Source organism: Equus caballus, chromosome 7 (genome assembly GCF_041296265.1).
Source record: "Equus caballus isolate H_3958 breed thoroughbred chromosome 7, TB-T2T, whole genome shotgun sequence".
Taxonomy (NCBI): domain Eukaryota; kingdom Metazoa; phylum Chordata; class Mammalia; order Perissodactyla; family Equidae; genus Equus; species Equus caballus.
This window is the reverse complement of record NC_091690.1, coordinates 1,824,208-1,845,094: the sequence shown is the minus strand read 5'-3', so window position 1 is coordinate 1,845,094 and position 20,887 is coordinate 1,824,208. Positions and strand designations below refer to the sequence as shown.

The 20,887-nt window shown below is 59.6% G+C and overlaps 1 protein-coding gene across 2 annotated transcripts; it reads left to right on the top strand.

Moving 5' to 3' along the window:
• The first annotated feature begins 138 nt into the window (after positions 1-138).
• SGTA (small glutamine rich tetratricopeptide repeat co-chaperone alpha) lies at positions 139-17,681 on the top strand. Of its 2 annotated transcripts, none has more exons than XM_023644389.2 (12): positions 139-298; positions 6,669-6,806; positions 8,066-8,172; positions 8,423-8,507; positions 9,866-9,965; positions 11,006-11,110; positions 12,093-12,231; positions 12,961-13,023; positions 14,466-14,503; positions 15,009-15,098; positions 15,328-15,450; positions 16,424-17,681. In XM_023644389.2, exons 2-11 carry the CDS (start codon positions 6,707-6,709, stop codon positions 15,440-15,442), a joined length of 942 nt encoding a protein of 313 aa, XP_023500157.1. In that variant the 5' UTR covers positions 139-298; positions 6,669-6,706; the 3' UTR covers positions 15,443-15,450; positions 16,424-17,681. The 2 variants fall into 2 exon arrangements, with proteins under 2 accessions (XP_023500157.1, XP_023500155.1); XM_023644387.2 differs by having other exon boundaries at positions 142-298; positions 8,399-8,507.
• The last annotated feature ends 3,206 nt before the right edge of the window (positions 17,682-20,887 follow it).

The window sequence follows — 20,887 nt, the reverse complement described above, 5'->3', positions numbered from 1 at the left end:
AAGTCCGCCACTGTCCCACCATGCACCGCTCCATTCCCCGCTCTAGAGGACGAGTCAGCCCTGATTTCCGGCCTCCTTTCGGGCGCAGAGGTCAGTTGCCCTAACGACCAGCTCGTCCCGCCTCTAAATTACGTCACTTCCCCCCGCGCCCGCCACACTAATCGACGCGCCTGCGCAGAAGGAGAGCCAACAGGGGCCGGCTCCTTCTGCGCAGGCGTCGCGCCCGGGGGGCGGGACCGGGCGGCTCCGCGGTGCGCAGGCGCTGCCGTCGGTGGGTCGGGGTACGGCTACCGGAGAGGTGAGTGGGGGGCTCGGAGCCGAGCCGGGCGGGCCTGGGGTCCGCGGCTTGAGACTCCCGGGGCTCCGGGGTCCGTCACAGGGCGTCTTTCTGGGGTTGGAGTCCCTGCGATCCGTGGGGTGCTGTGAGTGGGCGGCGTGGAGGGGAAACTGAGGCCAGACGGTGTCGGGCAGGCCCTCGGCGGCCCTGATCTCCCTCTCCCGGACCCCGGGCCCGGGAAACGCTGGTTCGCAGGCCCGCGGGGGACAGCGGGAGGTAAAAGCGCCCCACACGTCGTGAGCCCTCGCTGGGTGTCCGCTGCTGCCCGGAAACACGGCTCCTTTGAATCGTGGAGGTCCCGTCCGTGGGGCTCAGGTCGGGACCCTTGTCCCAGCGCCGCCGCTCTCTACCTGGCTGACCTTAGCCGGCCTCTTGACTTCTCCGAGCCTCAGTTTCCCCCTCTGTAAAACGGGTGTCGTCACGGTCCCTGCCTCGGGCGGTTCTTGGGGGAGCTTAGAGCCGCGGGGCCCAGCGCGAAGTGCGAGCTCCAAGGGGTCAGCCATTGTTCAGTCTTATTTCACCCTTAGGATTTTCTGCATATTGTGCTAAAGGTGGGAGGGATCTGGGCTGAGGGCCAGCTCCACCACCGCTCGCTGGCTGTGTGAGCTTGGACGAGTCAGTTCTCCTCTCTGGGGCACACTTTCTTCCCACAGTAGGATCAGTAGAAGTATCTGGCACCTAGGGCCATTGTGAGGTTAAATACACGTACAACATTCTTTAATCCGGTTCCTGGTGCTTGTAGAGAATGGCTCGTTTTGTTTTTAGATGCCAGAAAACGTGGATGCACTGTGCCATCTCCTAAGTTCAATGATGTTCCTCTTTCTTCTGCTTCTGTAGCTGATTATTTGTTTTGTCTGCTTTTCCTCTCCCCAGACCAGTGGTTTTGTCCCCCCCATTGGATGATGTCTGGGGACATTCGTGGTTGTCACACTGGGGGTGCTCCTGGCATCGAGTGGGTGGGGGCCAGGGATGCTGCTCTGCCCCGCACAGTGCCCAGGACGGCCCCACACAGAGAATATTCTGGCCCCTGTGTCCACAGTCCCAAAGTTAAACCCTACCCTAGACCAGTGATTCTTTGCCAGCAAGGGCTCCACGGCAGGGGCGGGTGGGGGTGTGAACCCCCAAGAAGTCATGTGCAAGGTTTTGTGTGGGTGCCCATTTTTGTGGGGTGAGGAAAGGGTACTTTGGAGTTTAGGTCTGGAATGAGACTGCCTGGGCTCCAAACTGCTGATTTGTATCTTAGCCGGGTGACCTTGGGTGGCACCCCCGTCTTTCTGAGCCTGTTTTTTCTTCTTTAGAATCGAGGTTAGGTTAAACAACGCAGGATCTCAGCAAACCGTGGTCAGGGGCCCAAATCCAGCTGCTGCCGGTATTTGTAAACAAAGTGTTGTGGGAACCCAGCTGGGCCTGCGTCGCACAGCCCTGAAACTGTGGCTGCTTTTGCGTGGCAAGAGTAGGGCAGAGGAGTGGCCACAGAGACCCTGTCGCCTGAGAAGCTGAAGGCACTTATTCTGGCCCTTGTTGGAAAATGTTTGCTGACCCCTGAAATACTCCCATTGCACGTATAACACTCAGCTCAGGGGCTGCAAAGTTCTCAGCACTCCAAGGATTTCACCTGATGAGTGACTCTGAATGGGGTTTAGCTCTGCCCCCCATTCTGTAGTCTTACTTTATCCTACATTTTTTTTGGCAAGACCCAGCGCTGACCCTGGTGGGCAACGCTCAGGGAGGGTTGGAGGAATAAAGGGAATTGTCGACAGGTAAGCAGCACACAGGGTTTGTTGAGGAAACCAGGACCCAAAGAGGAGTGGCCTCCCCAAGGAACTTGGGCCCGTGGTTCTGACTGTGACCTAACGTTTTCCCGGGTCCGTACAGGTCAGATGCCCCCAAGTGCTGAGGCTCAGAGGGAAGATGCTCTGTCTGACGGCTCACAGTGCAGTGGGGGAAGACAGGCCAGGACAGGGTTGGGGCGCCCGTTAGCAGATGCTGGGTAAGAGGCAGGACTAATTGGGCTTTGCTGGGAAAAGAGGGTGTCCCGCTCTGGCCGAGGAGGCGACCGTGCAGCTTGGCGTAGAGGGGAGGGAAAGATTTCCCATAGCGGTCAGAGGAAAGATGAGTATTGAGTTTGAGTGTAGCACAGAGGGTTTAGTGAGGGGCCTCACGGGCACACTTGTGAAGTTTCAGGGAGCTATCAAGGTGTCTTAAGTGTGTGGGACATCCTGGCGGCATCTTAGAACAGGGCTGCACTGTGGGGAGTGGATGGGGGACCCAGCTGGAACCCGAGCTTTATCCCTTGGGACCACCCTTTCCTGGGGACATGAGGTGTCCTAGGTTGGGGGAGAGGAGCAGAGCGCCAGCTTACACACGCTGGTGTCTATGATAAGAGCTGTGAGGGGCCGGCCCCGTGGCCGAGTGGTTGAGGTCACGTGCTCAGCTTCGGTGGCCCAGGGTTTCGCCAGTTCGGATTCTGGGCGTGGTCACAGCACCGCTCATCAAGCCATGCTGAGGTAGCGTCCCACATGCCACAACCAGAGGGACCTACAACTAGAATATACAACTACGTAGTGGGGGCTTTGGAAAGAAGAAGCCAAAAAAAAAATTTAAAAAAGCTGTGGATTCAGGATTAGGCAGAAAGTGGGTCCTTCTCCTTCCTGGGGTTTGGCAGGCTGGTCACTCATTGTCGTAAGTTGTGCCATTTTTTCCCTTTGAGTGATCAGTTCTGGGCAGGATAGTAAAAAGAGGCCGAACTTTTTAAAATTTGAATGATACAATGAAAAGGTGAACTGAGAACTGGAGGGGATTCTGAAGACCACAGAGGAGGTGGCCCCGGGACGCCCCCCTACTCTTGGGGACCGGCGTCGGTCCGGCCTCCCCAAGCTCCCTCGTGCCGCCTGCGCCTTTAGACCAGCGCCCGGCGGTGCTCTCCGAGAGCTCATAACGCCCTCACTGTTCAGAAAGAGGAGGCCTTTGAGACTTTTGTCCAGCAGCCAGAGCCCTACAAGCCGTGATTGTTCAGAAGACACTGGTGCCACGGAGCCGTCGAGGAGCAGTGCCGTCCTCGTGCTGGGCGGGCCCGGCTTTGGGAAGAGCAGAGAGGGCGTTCCTCTCAAAGCCGTGTGCACTAAGATTTGCAAACTTCCGTGTCCTCCCGCCTCGCCGAGGAGGGAGGAAAGGCGACAGTTTTTTAAGGACGCCCGTGTCCGACACTGTGCTGGGTCCTTTGCTGTGGCCCCAGGCTCCCTTTTCCCCTACATCTGAAACCCGAAATACTCTGCAGATGGAAGATTTTCCAACGGTTCGCAGCAAAGTCGTTTGGCCAGAAAATCTGACTAGTGCTGACCTGGAGCCTTTATTTTTCCTACTTAGTGGCTTCTGGTGGTTTCCACTTGGGCGTGGTTTGGCAATATCTGGAGACATTTGTGATTGTCACTGCTCAGTGGGAGGGGGCCAGGGATGCTGCCCCACACCCCGCAGTGCCCAGGATAGGCCCTCACAGAGAATGACCTGGCCCCAATGTCCACAGTGCTGAGGAATGGGAGAGCCTGTGTTAATTATTTGGGGGAAAATTGAGTCCGACCCCTGCTCACAGGAGACACCAGAATGAATCCCCAATGATCAGACGGCATGAACCAGGGCACCCCCAGTGTCTGTGAGCCCCTCCCCACCCTCCCACTTGGTGTGAGTATTTGAATGTGGTCAGCGTCTTGGGACTTCAGCAGGCCAGGTGACTATGGAGTCTCCCTGGGATGGTTCTGGCCCCCACTCCCCAGGGGGACGCTGGATGGAGACCAGGGATGCTGGTAAACATCCTGCAGCATTCTGGACAGTGCCCACAGCAAAGAAGGATCCAGCCCCAGATGTTGATGGTTCCTGGTGGAAATAGCCTGCATTAGGCCCTGAGTCCTCACAGCAGCCTGTGAGGACACCTCTGTTACCCCATTTTACAGAAGAGGAAAGTGAGGGCATCACTGGGACGCTCAGATGTGACACAGAGCATTCCTTAGCTCAGGGATGGGAAAGGAGACGCAGGGTGGGCCTTGGGCAGAAATGTCTGAACCTGAGGCCTTATGACTCCAGACCCTGTCCTCCAGGGGAATGGGAGCTCCCTGCCCATCATCCATGCGCCAGGCCCAGGGCAGGCACCAAGTGGCCCTGACTCCTTGACACTCAGCGTGTCACGTTGAGGGGCCGACATTTGGGAGGAGATTGCATCAACAGACTAGGAGAAGCCCCTGATGTGGGCAGTGAGAGCTCATACCAGGGAAGGCAGGCAAGAGTCGCCTCAAATGAGAGGTTCAGTGCAGGTGAAAGATCGGGACCCACACGTGCAAAGGCCCTGAGGTGCACAGGGCAGGGGCATTGGGAGAACAGAAAGCATGCCAGAAATGCATGTGGCTTCACCTTTCAGTTTTCTAAACCATTGATGACCCCCTGGGTCATCACCCCCTCCAGGCCTCACAGCTTAGTCCAAGAAGGCAGGAAACAGGGCGCTGGAGAGCAGCTTTCCCTGTTTACTCTGAAGCAAGCAGCCGTCACCGCCAGGATCCAGGGAGAGAAGATCCACCACACGCACACAGTGTGGCTCTTGTGTGACCCAGTGCTGGCTCCCGTGGGCCCAGCAGGGGAACCGTGCTCTCAAGCTGTGCCTGGAAGGCTTAGGGGGCTGTGGCTGTTGATCTCCCTGGGCCCCTCTGTGTCGCCCCAAAGATCCTCTGCCTCTGGGACTGGCTGTTTGTCCTCCCGCCCAGGCATGTCCCGATCCCAGACTTCCCAGTTCCAGGCACGCTCTCGGACCAAAGGCACTTGCTTGGTAAAGAGCCACTGTGTCCAGAAACGGGGGAGGAAAACTTGTTACCATCACCAAAGAGCGTTCTAGGGGCGGCCGGAACTCTGTCCAGCTGTACAAAACACAACTGCTTCAAGTTTTTCTGTTCTTAAAAATTGAGATATAATTCGCATACCGTAAAAGTCAGTAGGTTTTAGTATATTTACAATGCTCTGGAACCATCACTGCTAATTCCAGAACATTCCATCTCCCCACAAAGCACCCCCGTCCCCATTAGCAGTCCCTCTCCATCCTCCTCCCCAGCCCCTGGCAACCAATAATCCACTGTCTGTCTGTGGCTGTGCCTGTTCTGGACATTGCACATCAATGGGATCGCACACCGCGGGGCCTTTTGTGTCTGCTGTGCTCTCGCTCCATTTTTCTAAGAAGCACTTGTCCAGGGAAATAGTTTTCCGTGAACCAGAAACAAAGCCCAGCCTGGCCAGCCTCGCACGTCTTGACTGCGCTCACACAGAGACTTGGAGGCGCCGGGCCCTGGCATCGTCTCAGTCTGATGTCAGGCGGCCTGTGAAGCCTGGGGGGTGATGGCCTGCTCGTCCCGATTTAGCTGAACCGTCTCTGGCCGGTGACAGGCTCACAATAATGTGGTCAGAGGGCCCGCGCCTCGATGCTGGGGGCGCACAGGCTGCTGACTCCACTGGGGGCATTTTAGTGTGACCAAGACGCCTCGCACCGCAGATCCCAGCCTGCCGGTTAGGCCTGAGCAGCCCTGGGCAGATGTGTGGACCCCCCATCCCAAGCCTGTTTCCTCTCTAAACGCGCCTCGGGGGTCGTTGTGTGAGCTCTGTGTTGTGTTAGGTGCCTGACCCCGTAGGCCCTCAGATCGCAGACCCCTCACCCTTGCTTAGAATTCTGCTCCAGAGGCCTCCCCTCGGCACTGTGGGGCCCAGTCATCTTCTGGGGGACCATCCTGGGCGCTGTGGGGGGTTGAGCAGCATCCTTGGCCCCCACCCACGTGATGCAGGAGCTCCCCAAGTTGTAACAACCACAGATGTCCCCACACGTTGCCCAGTGACCCCAGGGCAGGCCCTCAGACAGCCAGGAAGGGGTCGGTGCCTCTGGGGTCTTTCAGACTGCTCAGCACGCCCTCGTGATCCTTGTCTGACCACTTGTGTCCCTTGGGTGCGTGGGCACTTGAAGCGTCCTTGGGCCAGTTCTCGTCCTGAGCACAGAGAAGCGACAGGCGGGGCTGCAGTTTGCCCTGTGCTGGGGCAAGACCTCGGGGCAGGGTAGACCCGCGGGCCTCCGTATCCCTAGGGAGCCCTGCAGGCCCCTCTCTGGACGGTGAAAGGGCAATGGCCTCGGCAGCCCATCCATGGGTCCAGGTAATTAACGCTCCTCCCACCCCGTCCTGCAGATGGAATTAGCCAGGGTGCTTAGAGCGGCTCCCGAGGGGCCTGGAGACGGGCACAGGGTGGAGGGGTACCTGTCCAGCAGTGCCCGAGCCACAGTCCCCAGGCCTCACGCCCTCACATGGGTCTGCAGATCTGAAGACCCCTGACGTCGTCTTTTCCCATCTCAAAATGGACAACAAGAAGCGCCTGGCCTACGCCATCATCCGGTTCCTGCACGACCAGCTCCGGCACGGGGGGCTCTCGTCCGACGCCCAGGAGAGCCTGGAAGGTACTGTGCCACCCACCCGCCCTCATGCTTCCCTCCCTCCCTCCCTCTTTCTTCCCTCCCGCTGCACAGTGCCGCCCCTCGGTCACTTCAGCCTGGGCCTCTGGCAGGTATTCTGTTAACCTCCCCGTCTTCTGTCAAACTGGTTCTGGAACATCCTCTACTCCCCTCCGCCCACCCACCTGTGTCCTCACTGGTCAAAGGAGAAGGGCTCTCATGAGAGAGGAGGCAGCAGCCACAGGGGCCAGAAGCCACCCGAGGCTGGGGGTGGAGAGCCCAGGCCAGACCCGGCCCTTGAGCAGCAGCCATCTGCCCTGACCCTGCTGCCAGTCACTCCAGAGTCCTGCCCCGGAGCCCAGCCCCCGCCATGCAATTAATGTGATGTGGGGGCCGCCAGGCCCAGGGCTGCCTTGCCTTGGGCTGGGAGGGTCCTTCATGCCCTCGTCCTGTCCCGGATCTCTCGTGTGCGCGTGGTCCCCGTGGAGGGGAGGGTGGGCCTCTGCCTCGCTCACCTGTGTGTCCTCGGCACCCCCTGCAGGCAGAAGCCCGGGGTCAGGCTGAGCACCCTCGCTGTGGGCTGCCTGAGGAGGGGGTGGGACCGCAGCGTGGGGAGGAGGTGGCTCTGCTTCCCACCTTGGGGTCAGGACCCCGGGGCTCAAGAGGGCCCCACTCATGGAGGAGGCAGGTGGTGGTGTCCCAGGGCGGAGCACAGTCGGAAAGCTGGGGGCGCAGGCCTGGGTGGCCAGGGCAGCCTCTGCACAGGTGGCCCCCACGGGCTCCATGGACTGCCCACGTCTGTGGGTGGGCAAGCTGCGTGGTCTCTGGGCTCTGGACTGTTCCTGTCCTGCATGGGATTGTGCAGCCCCTGGAAGGAGCCCACCTGTGAAGACATAGGGCCCCACAGAGTGGCCTGGGCACCTGGCCCCCGACGTGGTACTTGGGCTGGGCTAAGCCCCACCATCCCCCAGCCAGGCGGCCCGAGCAGCGTGACCCCACAGAGAGCCCTGATGTCACCTTCCTGAGCCTCACTGGGTGGGGACAGCGTCTTCCCTGGGCTTCCTGCTCTCGGGGCTTGTCCGTCTGTCCTGAGTTTTCTGAGACCGTCGGCAGATGGGAATGGGAGGAGTGAAACCCGGGGCTCGTGCTGTGCAGCGCGGCCCGCGGTCTTCACGAACACTCTCGAAGGAGAGGCAGGAGCCCTGCCCCCAGCCGCGAGGTCGTGGACTCAGGGTCGCCCTCAGTAGGTCCTGTCTCCCTCGCAGTGGCCATCCAGTGCCTGGAGACAGCTTTCGGGGTGACCGTGGAGGACAGTGACCTCGCGCTCCCTCAGACTCTCCCGGAAATATTCGAAGCAGCCGCCACGGGCAAGGTGAGCCTCGGGCTTCCCCAGCCACCACCCAGAACGGCCGCATCCCCCTGGGCGGGGCACCCAGGTGTGGCTCCTGCCTCAGGAGCAAGAGAAGCAAGGTGCAGGGCCTTGTCCTCTCCCTGTCGAGCCCAGCTGCCCTCAAGCATCCCCCAGGGGGAGGGGGTCGCCTGAGAGCTATAGAGCCTGCAGGAGGGGGCACAGCAGGGTCGCCCGCGTCTCTTCAAAGAGTTCATCTTTACTGTGGGGCCAGGAGATGCCACAGGACCTGAGGACCCCCGAGCGAACCCCACCTTCAGAGGAGGACTCAGCTGAGGCAGAGCGCCTCAAAACCGAAGGTAAGAAGTGCCTGCCGTCGTCGTCGCCGCTGGCACCTCGCCCACCCAGACTGGGGCTGCTGCAGGGCGCATGCGGGCTGGTCCCAGGCTCTGGAGCGGACAGGAGGGGTGATGTGGAGCAGCGGACGGCAGACTGGCCTTTGGAGACGAGGGTGGCGGCTTTCAAGAACACAGACACAAGAACGTGGAGAGGGGCCGGCCAGATGGTGCAGCGGTTACAGTTCCGCTTCAGCCGCCCGGGGTTCGCCGGTTCAGATCTTGGGTGCAGGCATGGCACCGCTCGGCAAGCCGTGCTGTGGTAGGCGTCACACATATAAAGTAAGGGAAGATGGGCACGGATGTGAGCTCAGGGCCACTCTTCCTCAGCAAAAAGAGGAGGATTGGCAGCAGATGTTAGCTCAGGGCTAATCTTCCTAAAAAATAAAAAAAAAAGTGGAGAAATCGGACCCTCGCATGCCGCAGGTGGGAACATAAGTGTTGCAGCCGCTTAGGAAGATGGTCTGACGCGCCCACCTGGTTACGCACGGAGTGAACGCATGACCCTAGCAGTTCCACTCCTAGGGACGTTGTGTGCCCAGGAGAAATGCAGACACACAAAATGCAGACACGCATCCACCAAGATGGTTGTGTACAAATGCTCATGGTGCACGGTTAGTAGCAGCCGAAAAGTGGAAATGACCCAAATGTCCATCGACTGATGGCAGATAAATAAAACATCCATGTGCTGGAGTATCACGCAGCCGTGAAGGGGACCGAGGCCCTGACACAGCTAAAACTTGGATGGACCTTGAGGACACGACGCTCAGGGAGAGAAGCAGATACAGAAGGACACATGACGTGTGATCCTATTGACGGGAAACATCCAAAACAGGCAGATCCACAGACAGAGAGCGGGCTCGTGGGGGCCAGGGGCTGGGAGGGGGTAGGGGGGATGCTGATGGGGACGGGCTTCTGCTGGGGTGATGAGGAAGTTTCTAAACTGGATAGAGGGGATGGTTAGATACCTCTGAAGGAATGAACACCACCGACCTGTACACTTGTGAAGTGTGTTTCGTGGTAGGTGAATTATTTCTCACTAAGACTGGGCTGTTTCTGAAGGACGAGGCAAAAGTGACAGCATTTGAGACTTCCGTCCCCAAACAGCACAGCCAAAGCCGTGAGAGCAGCTGTCACTGCGTGCTCTCCAGTCGGGCCCTGCAAAGCGCTCGACGCAAACCACACCCCCGACCTCACGCCACCAGCCCCCCGAAAGCCACTCACACCCTCAGCCCGGAGCCGGGGAACCTGCTACAGGGAGCTCTCGGACCCCCCGGGTCTCGCATGAACAGCCGGGGTGCGTCTGTTTCCTTTCTCTCTAGGGAACGAGCAGATGAAGGTAGAGAACTTCGAAGCCGCCGTGCACTTCTACGGAAAAGCCATCGAGCTGAACCCGGCCAACGCCGTCTATTTCTGTAACAGGTACCGGCCGGCGGGGGGCTGGCCGCGCGGCCCCGAGTGTGTGTCCTGTAGGGGAGTGAGTGCCCAGCCGCGGTGCCAAAGAGCACGCCAGAGTCAGGCGGCCAGCGAGGTGTCAGCGAGAGCCGAGGGCGACGGTAAAATTAGGTGGCCCCGTTCTCGAGCCAGGAAAAGAAGCCAGGATTTGGATAGCGTTTCACGCACTTGTTCACGGCGGCCTTAGTGACAGTGAAGAGCTGCGTGGGGCCCACTCTTTTAAAGGAAAAGCTGAGTAACCTCTCTCGCCGCCTCTCAGTGAGGAATTTTGTGCTTTGAGGGGCTTTTAACAACAGGAGGCACTGAGTAGAAACCAGGGTACAGCGTCAGATGCCCCGTGTGGAAGCCGCGGAGACAGACACTGTAGACAAAACGAGAGGGGGTGTGCCAGAGATCATGCAAATCTCCAGGGTCCATGTGCTTTTTGATTTGGCTTTTTGGTTTTTTTCCTTTTAACTTTTTGTGGGAGTAATTCTCAGTTTACAGAAAAGTTGCAGAGACAGTACACAGAATTCCCCAGTTCCTTCACTCGCCTCGGCTGCTTTCCCCTTGGTGTTTTCTCCCTAACACCTGTCTGTCGTTCAGAATTCGAGGAAGCATAGAGTGGGAACAGTAAACACGACAACGGTGAGGAAAACGAGTGCATTTGGGGAGCTGGGCGCTTCCAGAGCTGGCATGTGCTGGATCTCGGTTATTTTAAACAGTACTTACATATTTGGCAACCTAAAAGGGGCATGAGCGGCCCCTGCAGTGGGAACAATCTGGACGACAGAGCCCCGAGACTCCGGGTTCAGACCCTGGGCCTGTCGCGTTGGTCCCTGCTCCTCTGCATTTTTCAGCCTCAGTTCCCCCGGTACACGGGGGCAGCACCCAGATTGTCGCCGCCTCTGCACAGGGGCCCAGCAGATGGAAGCCTGTGTGCCATACCCCTTAGCAACGCCGTATCTGCCCCACCTTGCAGATGGGGAAACTGAGGCTTCTCTCACCACCCTGCTTTGTGTCCACAGAGCCGCGGCCTACAGCAAACTGGGGAACTACGCCGGTGCGGTGCAGGACTGCGAGCGGGCCATCTGCATAGACCCATCCTACAGCAAGGCCTATGGCAGGATGGGGTGAGTGCTGGCGGGTGCCGGATGGCCGCTGCCCCGCGTCCAGCACATTCCTCCTCCTGTTGTGTAGTCTTTCCACACCAACAGCCAACTTTCCGGCACCAGCCACGTTCAGTTCGGACACCCCCAAAGTTAGTGCAGACACCGCACGTTCAGGACCCAGCCACACGGGACTGTCCCCGCTTCAGATGCCAGTCGCAGTTGGTGGGGGCGGGGCATCTGTGCTTCTCGCCGACCAGCTGGAAATCAGGGCTTTCCCCAGCTCAGCCTCAGGTTTGATAAGTCACTAGAATGGCTCACAGGACTCAGGAAAGCGCTTCACTCACGTTTCCTGGTTAATTGTCGAGGATGCTCGGGAACAGCCAGGAGAAGCAGCACACGGGGCGAGGTCCGGAAGGGTCCTGGGCGCAGGAGCCTCTGTCCCCGTGGAGTCTGCGGGCGTGACTCCCGGTGCATGGATGCCATTGCTAATGTGGACTTTCTCTGATCTCTTGCCTCAGGAGCCTTATAACCATCTGCAGCCCCCTCATTCCCTGGAGGTTAGGGAGGTTAAGAGGTCAGGGGCTTCGAGGTCCCACCCTCCTGGCCACCAAGGCCATCACTTTGTTAGCATAAACTCAGGTGTGATCAGAGGGGCTCGTTATGCATAACAAAGGGCACACCTATGGCTCTGGAAATTTCCTGAGTTTAGGAGCTCTGCCAGGAACAGGGACAAGGACCACCACTGCCTGCGCCTTCAGAGCCCTTTGTGTTGGCCCCACCAGGGTGCCAGCACTACGGGTTTAAATCCTTGTCGCACATCCGTTCTCTCAGCGCCTCCCCTGGCCCCTCATGTGTCCTGTCCCGTGACCCCAGACACTGGACAAGGAGTGACGACACCGGGGCAGTTTGCGGGTGGGGGCCGAGGGCGGGGTGCACAGCCTCTCCGTCCTCTCCCCACATCCCGCCATCCGCCCCCGCCCCCCCTCCCCCCCCCCCCCCGCAGCCTGGCGCTTTCCAGTCTGAACAAGCACACCGAGGCCGTAGCCTACTACAAAAAGGCCCTGGAGCTGGACCCCGACAACGAGACGTACAAGTCGAACCTCAAGATAGCGGAACTGAAGCTGCGAGAGGCGCCCAGCCCCGTGAGTCAGCCCTGGGGACGAGGGTGTGGCGGCGGGGGCACAGGGCGGCCGGGCATTCGTTGGCTGGGGCACAGCAAGACACACACGTGGAAATGCCAGTCACAAAGGGAGGAGTTTATCTTCACAGATCCCCAGACGCAGGAGGGGGCTGGCCCCGCAGGGCCACACGTGCAAGCCGCGGGGTGGGGCAGGGAGGGGGCGTGGACCAGGGCCTGTACTGTGGTTCCCTCGGGAAGGAGCGGTGAGGCACACCCAGGATGGGCTGCTTGGATAATTCCATGGGCTCTGGGGCGTAAGGGCTGCCCGTGGTTGTCCAGCACCCGGTCCTGGGGTGACGGGCAGGGGACAGTGGCCCGAGTGTGAGGGGGCCTGGTCTGCATATGCAAGGTATGCTCCAGGGCCAGCTGTTTACTGTCTCTAGGAGGTGGCCACCCCTGGCACTGGCTGTCCCTCCAGGGTCGGCGAGGCCCCGGTGTCCAAGCCTCAGAACGTGGAAGACATGGTCAATATATTGCTTTTCCCAAGCGGCCGGCAGCGCCGTGGTTTGTGCCTTTTACAGAGCCCCATTGGGCCTCAGGGCCTGGCTGCCCCGGTTGGCAGAATGTCCGAGCTGGGCGCCTCTTGGATTCCAGACGGGCCCCACATGGGATCTTACCTCTGTTCCTGGGGGCCAGCCGTCGCGGCCCTCGGTCCGGATGCTACTAAACGGTGCTGCTCTCCTCCCCACAGACAGGAGGTGTCGGCAGCTTCGACATCGCGGGCCTGCTGAACAACCCAAGCTTCATGAGCATGGTGAGGGCCCTCCCGTCTCTGCCGCCCCACGGAGTCCCTCTCCACCACCCGGGCCCCGTCTGCCGTGTCGCTGCCTGCTACAGGCCAGGGCTGCCCGACCACAGTATCGGGGCTGGGTCACTCTCTGGGGGTCCGTCCTGGGCACCGTTGGGGGTGGGCAGCATCCCTGGTCCCCACCCATTCACTGCCAGGAGCTCCTTCAGTGTGACAACCACAGATGTCCCCAGATGTTGCCCTGTGTTCCCTGGGGACAGCACTGCCCTGGGTGGGACACCACACGCACACACACATACCATCACCACCCCCCACTCCCCCCCCAGTATTGAACACAAGGGTGAACCGCCTCTCCCGGCCGAGTGACCCAGGAAAACTATGTCCCTGACCACCAGCTCGGTTCCCTCGTCACGTGTGGGGACCGTGATGGCTCTGCAGCTGCACTTGCTTCCTGGGGTTCAGGCGAAACACCAGAGAGCTTGGTGCCCCCAGGGCAGAAGTGCCACTTAAGTCCAGAGGTGCTTGTTCTGTGCAGGGACGTCCTTGGAGAGCAGGCTGCCCTGCTGTGACCCACAAGGGGTCAGGACTGTCATTCCCGGGTGGTCTTGCTCAGCTGCAGGCCCGCACTGGTGCCTTCAGGGTGCAGGGTCTCAAACTGTCAGGGGGAGAAAAGTCTGGAACCCCCGGCAGTCAGAGAAACGTCCTGACTGCAGCGAGGAGCGCCCCTGGGCAGAGGATGACACACGAGCCCTCCAGAGAGTGTCCCAGCTGGAGGAGGACTCGGCCTGACGCAGTCACTCACTCCTGTGACCTCGTCCATCCGATGTGGCAGACTGCTACCCGCCACTGGGTTGACTGGCACACAGCCATGCCCACACACTGTCCGTGGCGTACTGTACTGTCTGTGGCGGCTTTCTCCATGCAACAACAGCAGAGACCGGGGCCCATAAAGCCGAAAACGTGCTCTCTGGCCTTTAACGGAAAGTTGGCCAGCCCGTGAGCCGCAGCCTGGGGCGCGCCCCTTCACTTTCCTGGTCGTCCACCCCTCAGCATAGGTCCCCAGGGCGGTGTCCTCAATGGGGAGGTGAAGGCACGGAAGGGTGCGGTGCCGCGTGATTTCGCCGTAGAGCAAAGCTGGAGACTCGCTCACTCTTCTGCAGTCGCGGGAGCTGGAAGAAAGACCAGGACGCCCCACAGCCAAGCCGCGGCAGCCGGCGACCACTGGGCGACGTGCTGGACTCGCTTAAAACGAGAGTCCAGAGCGGGACTAGGGGTGAACGTGTGGCTCCCAGAGCGTGTGGGGTGCAGAGGCCAGAAGCAGAGAAGGGCCAGGAAGACCCTGCGCCTGGCGTGCCGGGTCAAGAGAGCCCAGCAGGTTATGGGAGACGTTGTCAACGAACACTGTCTTCAGAGCTTTCTTTTTCTGACAAATCCCTTCTTTTCTCCAGGCGTCCAACCTAATGAACAATCCCCAAGTTCAGCAGCTGTAAGTGACAGCCCTGCCCTGTGGGTCTTCCTGTGGCTAGGTTTCTTTTTTATTGTGCTAAAGTACACATAAAACTTAGATTTTAAAGTTTGCAAGTCATTGGCGTGAAGTACACTGCCAGCATTGTGCAGCCATCAGTACTATCTAGTTCTAGAATATTCCATCACCCCTAAAGGAGGCCCCGTACTGTAGCAGTCACCCACCCCCCAGCCCCAGACACCCACGAGCCCACTTTCTGTCTGTGGATTTGCCTGTTCTGGACATTTTATGTCAATGGAGTCACACTGTGGCCTCTTGTATCACAGACATTGCCCGGTGTTCCCCAGGGGACAGACTTGCCCGGTCGAGAGTCACTGTCCTCAAGCCAGGAAAAAGTGTTCCCGGGAAAGCTGAGGAAGTTCACAGGGGCTGTGGTCAGAGAGGAGGGTGGGCCGTGGGCAGGTTTGGGCCGCGGGGGTGGCGGGCTGCGGTTGTGCTGCCGGCGTCATGGGCTCCCTCCTTGCAGTATGTCCGGGATGATTTCTGGCGGCCACAACCCCCTGGGCACTCCGGGCACCAGCCCCTCGCAGAACGACCTGGCCAGCCTCATCCAGGCGTGAGTAGGCGGCTGAGGGGGGCGCACGAGCGTGGCGGGGACGCCCCCAGGACAGGGAAGAGGGAGAGGCAAGTGCTGTGTCCTGGGCTCCTCCAGCGAGCGGCCACACCGCCCTCGGGCACCCGTGGGGGCACAGAACGAACGCCCAGGACACATGTCCGCGTGAGCCGCGCGGGGAGCAGCCAGGGCAGGAGCCTGGCCTCCCCCTGAGCCTGGGCGCCTCCCGCAGGGGCCAGCAGTTCGCTCAGCAGATGCAGCAGCAGAACCCAGAGTTGATAGAACAGCTCCGCAGTCAGATCCGAAGTCGGACCCCCAGTGCCAGCAACGACGACCAGCAGGAATGACCGCCCATGTGAGTGCCCCCCACTCTGGGAGCCCCGAGGGGACAACTCTGAGTCCTCCAGGCCGGGAAGGTCTCCGTGCATCCCCGAAGCTAGGGGGCCTTGTCTCCGGTCCTCAGGCCCCTTCCCAGGTGTTTCCACCCGAATTCTGCTCCTCCCCCTGCTGACCATCTACTGGTGGGCCGGTGGGCTTGTCACTCAGGTGGGGCCATGGACGGACAAGGGTTGAAACCCCCCAGCTCCCTGGAAAGCCTGGTGCCTGAGTGCAGACAGGCGACACCTGTGCAGAAACAATGACGCAGAGTGCAGTGGGAGGGCAGCTGCTGCAGGCCGATGTTCTGCTGGGTTTTGTTGGTTGGTTTGGTTTTTTCTGTGAACAGATGTTACATGTACGTTTGCTTAGAAATACACCCGGGGGTCCCAGGAGGGTCCCCGGCGGCCTTGGCTGGCTCGGTTAGCATCCCAGGGCCTTGGACCTCCATCCTGTCCCCAGTGGACTGTGTGCCCTGGGTGCAGCCTTCCTGCCCCCAGGGAGAGTTTTTAATTGTGATTTTTTTTATAGAAAAATTTAAAGGAGAAAAATTTAAGAAAGCAGAAAAAAATAACTTTAATTTCTCCACCTAGAGAAACTAATGTTAGTATTTTGGGGGCTCTTCCTTTTTTATTTTTTTTTAAGCTTTTTTTTTTTCAGTTCATTATCGGTTGCAACCCTTATCCCGAAATTATCCTCACGACACTTTCTCGTCTGCGCCACCAGCACCGCCTGTGATGACGGCCGTGTTCTGTATCCGTGCTAACACGGCGGCCCCCAGCCATGCAGGGGCTGCCGACCCTTTGAAATGTGGCCATGGGGCCGCGCACGGGCCTGAAGTTAACTTAGCTTAAGCAGCGGCCCTTGGTTCCCGAGCCTGGGTGCCAGCGTGGGTCCCCGGTCCTGCCAGCGCGCCTGCCCTGCCTGACCGCCTCTGTGTCCTCTCCCTCCAGCCATCCCAGTACCATCGGGCCCTTCCCGGCCGACTGGAAGCCTTCTGTTTTGCCGTTTTTTCCCGTTGGACTGCCCAGCAGAGAAAAAAGACAAAGAAATTGGACCTGCATGTTAAGATGGATTTTTATTATTTTTAGTTTTTCCCTCCGCCCCGGCCTCCCTTTTTGTACTCTCTCACGCCCCCCGGGCCCTTCTCGAAACAGAGCCAGCCAGCAAGCTGCAAATGCAGACCAGCACCAGTCTCCCTCCTAGCCCCCTGAAACCCAGTCACTAAAGTATTTTCTGGAATATTCCAGTCCTCGCACAGCTCTCCGAGAAGAGGCGAGTTTTATGTCAGTCCACATCGGGGGTACCCGCAGCTCCCGAAGCCACTTTCTGCCGCCCCGCCACCCTCGGTCAGTCTGCAGGGGCCTCCGCAGCCCCGTGAGAAGCGGCTTTCCGAGTGGACCCGGGTGCACTCCGCTCAGACGAGCTCACTGCCAGCCGCGGCCTGGGCACCAGCGTGCGCCCGGCCCTCGGACCGCGGGTTTTGCATGAGGAACTCTTTAGTTGCAGATTCCTAAAAGACGAGTCCCGTTCCCCTGCGCCCCGTGCGGAGCCGGGAGCGGAACCGGGGCGGCCCGGGGTGCCCAGGAGCGGTTTCTGGGACTTTGCTTCCAATCGAGCGTTTTGATGGACACCTGTCTGATCTCCGATCCTGTTTCCAGTGCACATGGCCGACAGACCCTGAGGAGCATGATCATGACCTTTCAGCCTGGCCCCCGAGCCCATCCCAGCCGGTCTGTGTCCTGGCCCACTGCCCCGCCCACAGGTGGTCCTGCCCGCCCTGCGCATCTGGGTCCTTGGTGACCTCTCCTGTCCTGTTCAGGGCTGGGGACCGGCAGGCACCCCTAATGCCATCCACTGTGGCCTGAGGTTGCCACGCAGCCATCAGAGCTGCTCGTAGGGAGGGCAAGCCAGCCCAGGACCACTGTGTGGCCACTGCAGATGTCCCCATAGCCTCTGCCCGGCCGGGACAGGAGAGGGCTGGCGCCACTGCAGCAGCGGCAGCGTTGGCTGCATCGGCCAAGGCTCCCAGTGGCCTCCGGCTGTCTGCAAGGTAGACCCAGAACCATGTGTGTCGTAGGTAACTAGTAGGAAGACAGGCCGCTGCCGGCTCCCTGCAGTCCGTCACACATCCGCGAGACGTGTCCTGACTTGAGTGCTAGCCATGGTGATAAGCGTAACGTGTGGGGAATAAATAGACCTCGTGATCTCTGCCCGTCTCTGCATGACCTCTCGGTTTCACCCCTCACCTCCCTGCCCAGAGCCTCCACACCACCCAGGCACACGCTAGGCGGAAATCACTGATGCCACGCGACCGTAAGCACTTCCTAGGCCAGGGGTCACAGATGGTTCTGGAAACATCTGGGCTCATTCTCTATTCCTGCCTTCCCTCACGTTTGTCTGCAGTCACTTCCCCCACCCCAGTGTAAAGGATGAGCCCAGGGTTCGGCCTGGACCCTAGGTTCTGGGGCAGAGCAGTAAGGTCAGTCTGTGTTGCTTTTCTAGTATGTTCTGACAGCACATAAACTGCCCATTCTGTAACCCAAATCAAGTAACCACTCTGGGGGAGAGGTGGTCCCAGGCAGCAAGGAGCCAGAGAACTTTCCGGGCTCATCTCGGCCCCCACCCTCTGGCGCTGGGTGGGGTCTTGTGGCGTAGAGAACATTCTGTAAATGTTAGATAAACTACATTGACGCCCAGTCCCCGTTCACAGCCCGCCATGTGGCACCTTCATGCCCAGTTCACAGGCAGAGGTGCTGAACTTGGTCACCCAGCCTGTGGGCAGCAGACCTGGGGCAGCCGACCCTCAACACAGCCGGAGCCCAACAGGCTGGCTGGAGACCCCACCCCTGCGTGAGGGTGAAAGATGAAGGAACGAAGTTTCCGGTTGTGCAGTTTACTCCCCAGCGCCCGCAAATGACAGGATACGGACAGGGAGTCAGCGGTCCCTGGGAGCCCGCCTTCCAGTAAGGACGAGATGAGGGAGGTGGAGAGCGCGGCCAACGCGGGTCTTACAGGGTGGATGGGGTTCCCCGGGGCCATCCTGCCCCCAGGGCACACTGGGGAGCGTCTGTTACTGTTGCACTGAGGTTGCTCCTGGCATTGAGTGGGTGGGGGCCTGGGATGCTGCTCGACCCCCCACAGTACCCAGGATGGCCCCCCAGAGTGACCTGGCCCCAATGTCACAGTGCCAAGGGGGAGACCCCCTCTGCGGGCATCCCGGGCAGAAGAGTCCAAGCAAAGGCCAGGAGTTGAGGGCCTGCCGGGCAATTGAGCAGGAGTCACGGCCCACGAGCCATCCCAAGGTGGCAGTGCAGGAGATCAGCGTGGCCCCGCGTCCCGTCTTGGGAAGTGTGTGCTGAGACCGGCTGGAGGACAGACGTGTGAGGCGACAGCCCAGGCCACACAGCCCACGAGGGTAACCCAGTGGTGCTTGCTCCTGAGCGTGTCGTGGGCTCCTGTTGCTCCGGGCACCAGGGATCTCCGGTCAGATGAGACCGCTCGAGCCTGGGGCTCTGTGCCAGAGGGTGGAGTTGGGGCACAGCCGCAGAGACGGCCTCAGGAGGAGTTCTGTCCCATGCACCGAGTTTCTCCAAGGACCGAGAAGGGCGTGGGGGGCCAGGTAGCCTTCTCCAGAGAAAGAGCCAGCAGGATGCGTGTATCGAGAGAGAGGCACGCTAAGGATCTGGCCCACGTGACTGGAGGCTGACAGGTCCCCACACCTGCAGTCAGCCAGCTGGAGAGGTGATGTTAGTTCCAGTTCAAAGGCCAGGAGGCTCAAGATCCGGGAGGAGCTGTTTCAGTTCAAGTCCAAAGGCAGGAAAAGACCGACATTCTCGCTCAGCAGGCAGGAGTGCCCTCTGACTCAGCCTCTCTGCTCTATTCAGACCTTCAACTGATTGGATGAGGCCCACCCAAATTGGGAAGCACAGTCTGCTTTACTCCCTGTAACATTCAAATCCAGAAACATTCTCAGACACACCCAGATCTCAGGACTTTCCATGGCTAAAGAGACTTTGCGGATGGGTTAAGTCAAGGCCCCTGGGATGGGGGTGACCCTGGATTCCCGGGGCCCAGGGTCATCCCAGGGTCCTGAGCAGAGGGAGGCGGGAGGGTCAGAGGCCGAGATGGAGACGCTGCGCTTTTGGCCGTGCGGACGGAGGAAGGGGCCCCGAGCCCAGGACGCGGCGCCTCTGGAAGCTGGAGGAGGCGGGACACGCTCCTCCCCTGGGGCCTCCGGGGGGACCCGCCCTGACCGCCCCTGGGATTTAGCCAAAGGGAGGCCCATTTCAAACTTCTGACCCCAGAACTGTCAGACAGTGAATCTGTCGTGATCCACTAAATTGACGGCAGTTTGTTAAGCAGCCACGGGAAATGAACCCGCGTGCGTACGAAGCGCGCGTTCTGACGTGGCCGTAGTCCCCTCCAAGACGCTGACGGCAGTTGACATTCCTCATCTACAGTTTCCATTTCCACTCCTAACGGGAGAACGCGTATGTGGCTGAAAACCTTGTAAAGGTCAGTTGTGGCTGAGAAGATGGAGGGAGAAGCCCGAGCCGCCGTCTTTCATTTTCTGAAACTCCCTCTTCGGGTCCCCTTGGAGCCTCCGAATCAGGCGGTGTGTGCCTTTCCCGTGGCTGCTGTAGCGTTCCAGCACGTGCCGTGGCTTTTAACACCACACACCGTGTGTCCCACGGTTCTGGAGGCCACAAGTCAGACGTGCGTCTCACTGGGCTGCAGTCACAGTCGGCAGGGCTGGTTCCAGCTGGAGGCCCGAGGGGAGAATCCATTCCTTGCCTTTTCCACTTTCCGGAAGCCACCACGTATGGTGTAGGCAGAAAGGGACGTCAGGACCTGCACTCGGCTCCCAGCCGGCCACTGGGCGCTAGAAACATCTTTGGCCCTTCAGCAGGGCGCCGAAACCCTACCCACCTGCGGCTGTGGCTTTCAGTGCAGTTAGATTTCCAGCCTCCAGCCACCTTGAACAGCCGTGACCTGCACAGATTACTTTGCTGTTTCCCTTCCCTGTTGGACGATGGCCAGTTGGAAAGAAGGACCATCAAGGAGAGAGGAACCGTCCCCAGAGCTGCTGGCGGCTGCAAGAGCTTCCTGCTGCCCTCACGCACCACGTTGCTCCAGGTGCCAAGCGCGCAGGCCAGCGGCGTGGGCACTGCCCGGAGCTGGTCAGGGCAGCAGGATCCCCCGGGCGGCCCTGAGGTCCCGTCCTGCATTTACACAAACTCTCTCAGTGATTTCTATGCACATTAAGCTTTGAGAACCTCCGAATTAACGCAGTAAACTGGCATATACGTAGCTCCAGCTACTTGTGTAAGGACACGATTCAGTATTTTTAAATTGAGGTAATTCGCAACTTAAAACATAAAACCCACCCTTTGAAACTGTTCGTTCAGTGTTTT

Bases quoted from the DNA above. Each gene is read 5' to 3' on its own strand.
- SGTA (XM_023644387.2), top strand. From the start codon at position 6,707: ATGGACAACAAGAAGCGCCTGGCCTACGCCATCATCCGGTTCCTGCAC. The intron at 14,504-15,008 runs GTAAGTGACAGC...CCCTCCTTGCAG, and splicing joins AATCCCCAAGTTCAGCAGCT to TATGTCCGGGATGATTTCTG. The intron at 15,099-15,327 runs GTGAGTAGGCGG...CGCCTCCCGCAG, and splicing joins CTGGCCAGCCTCATCCAGGC to GGGCCAGCAGTTCGCTCAGC.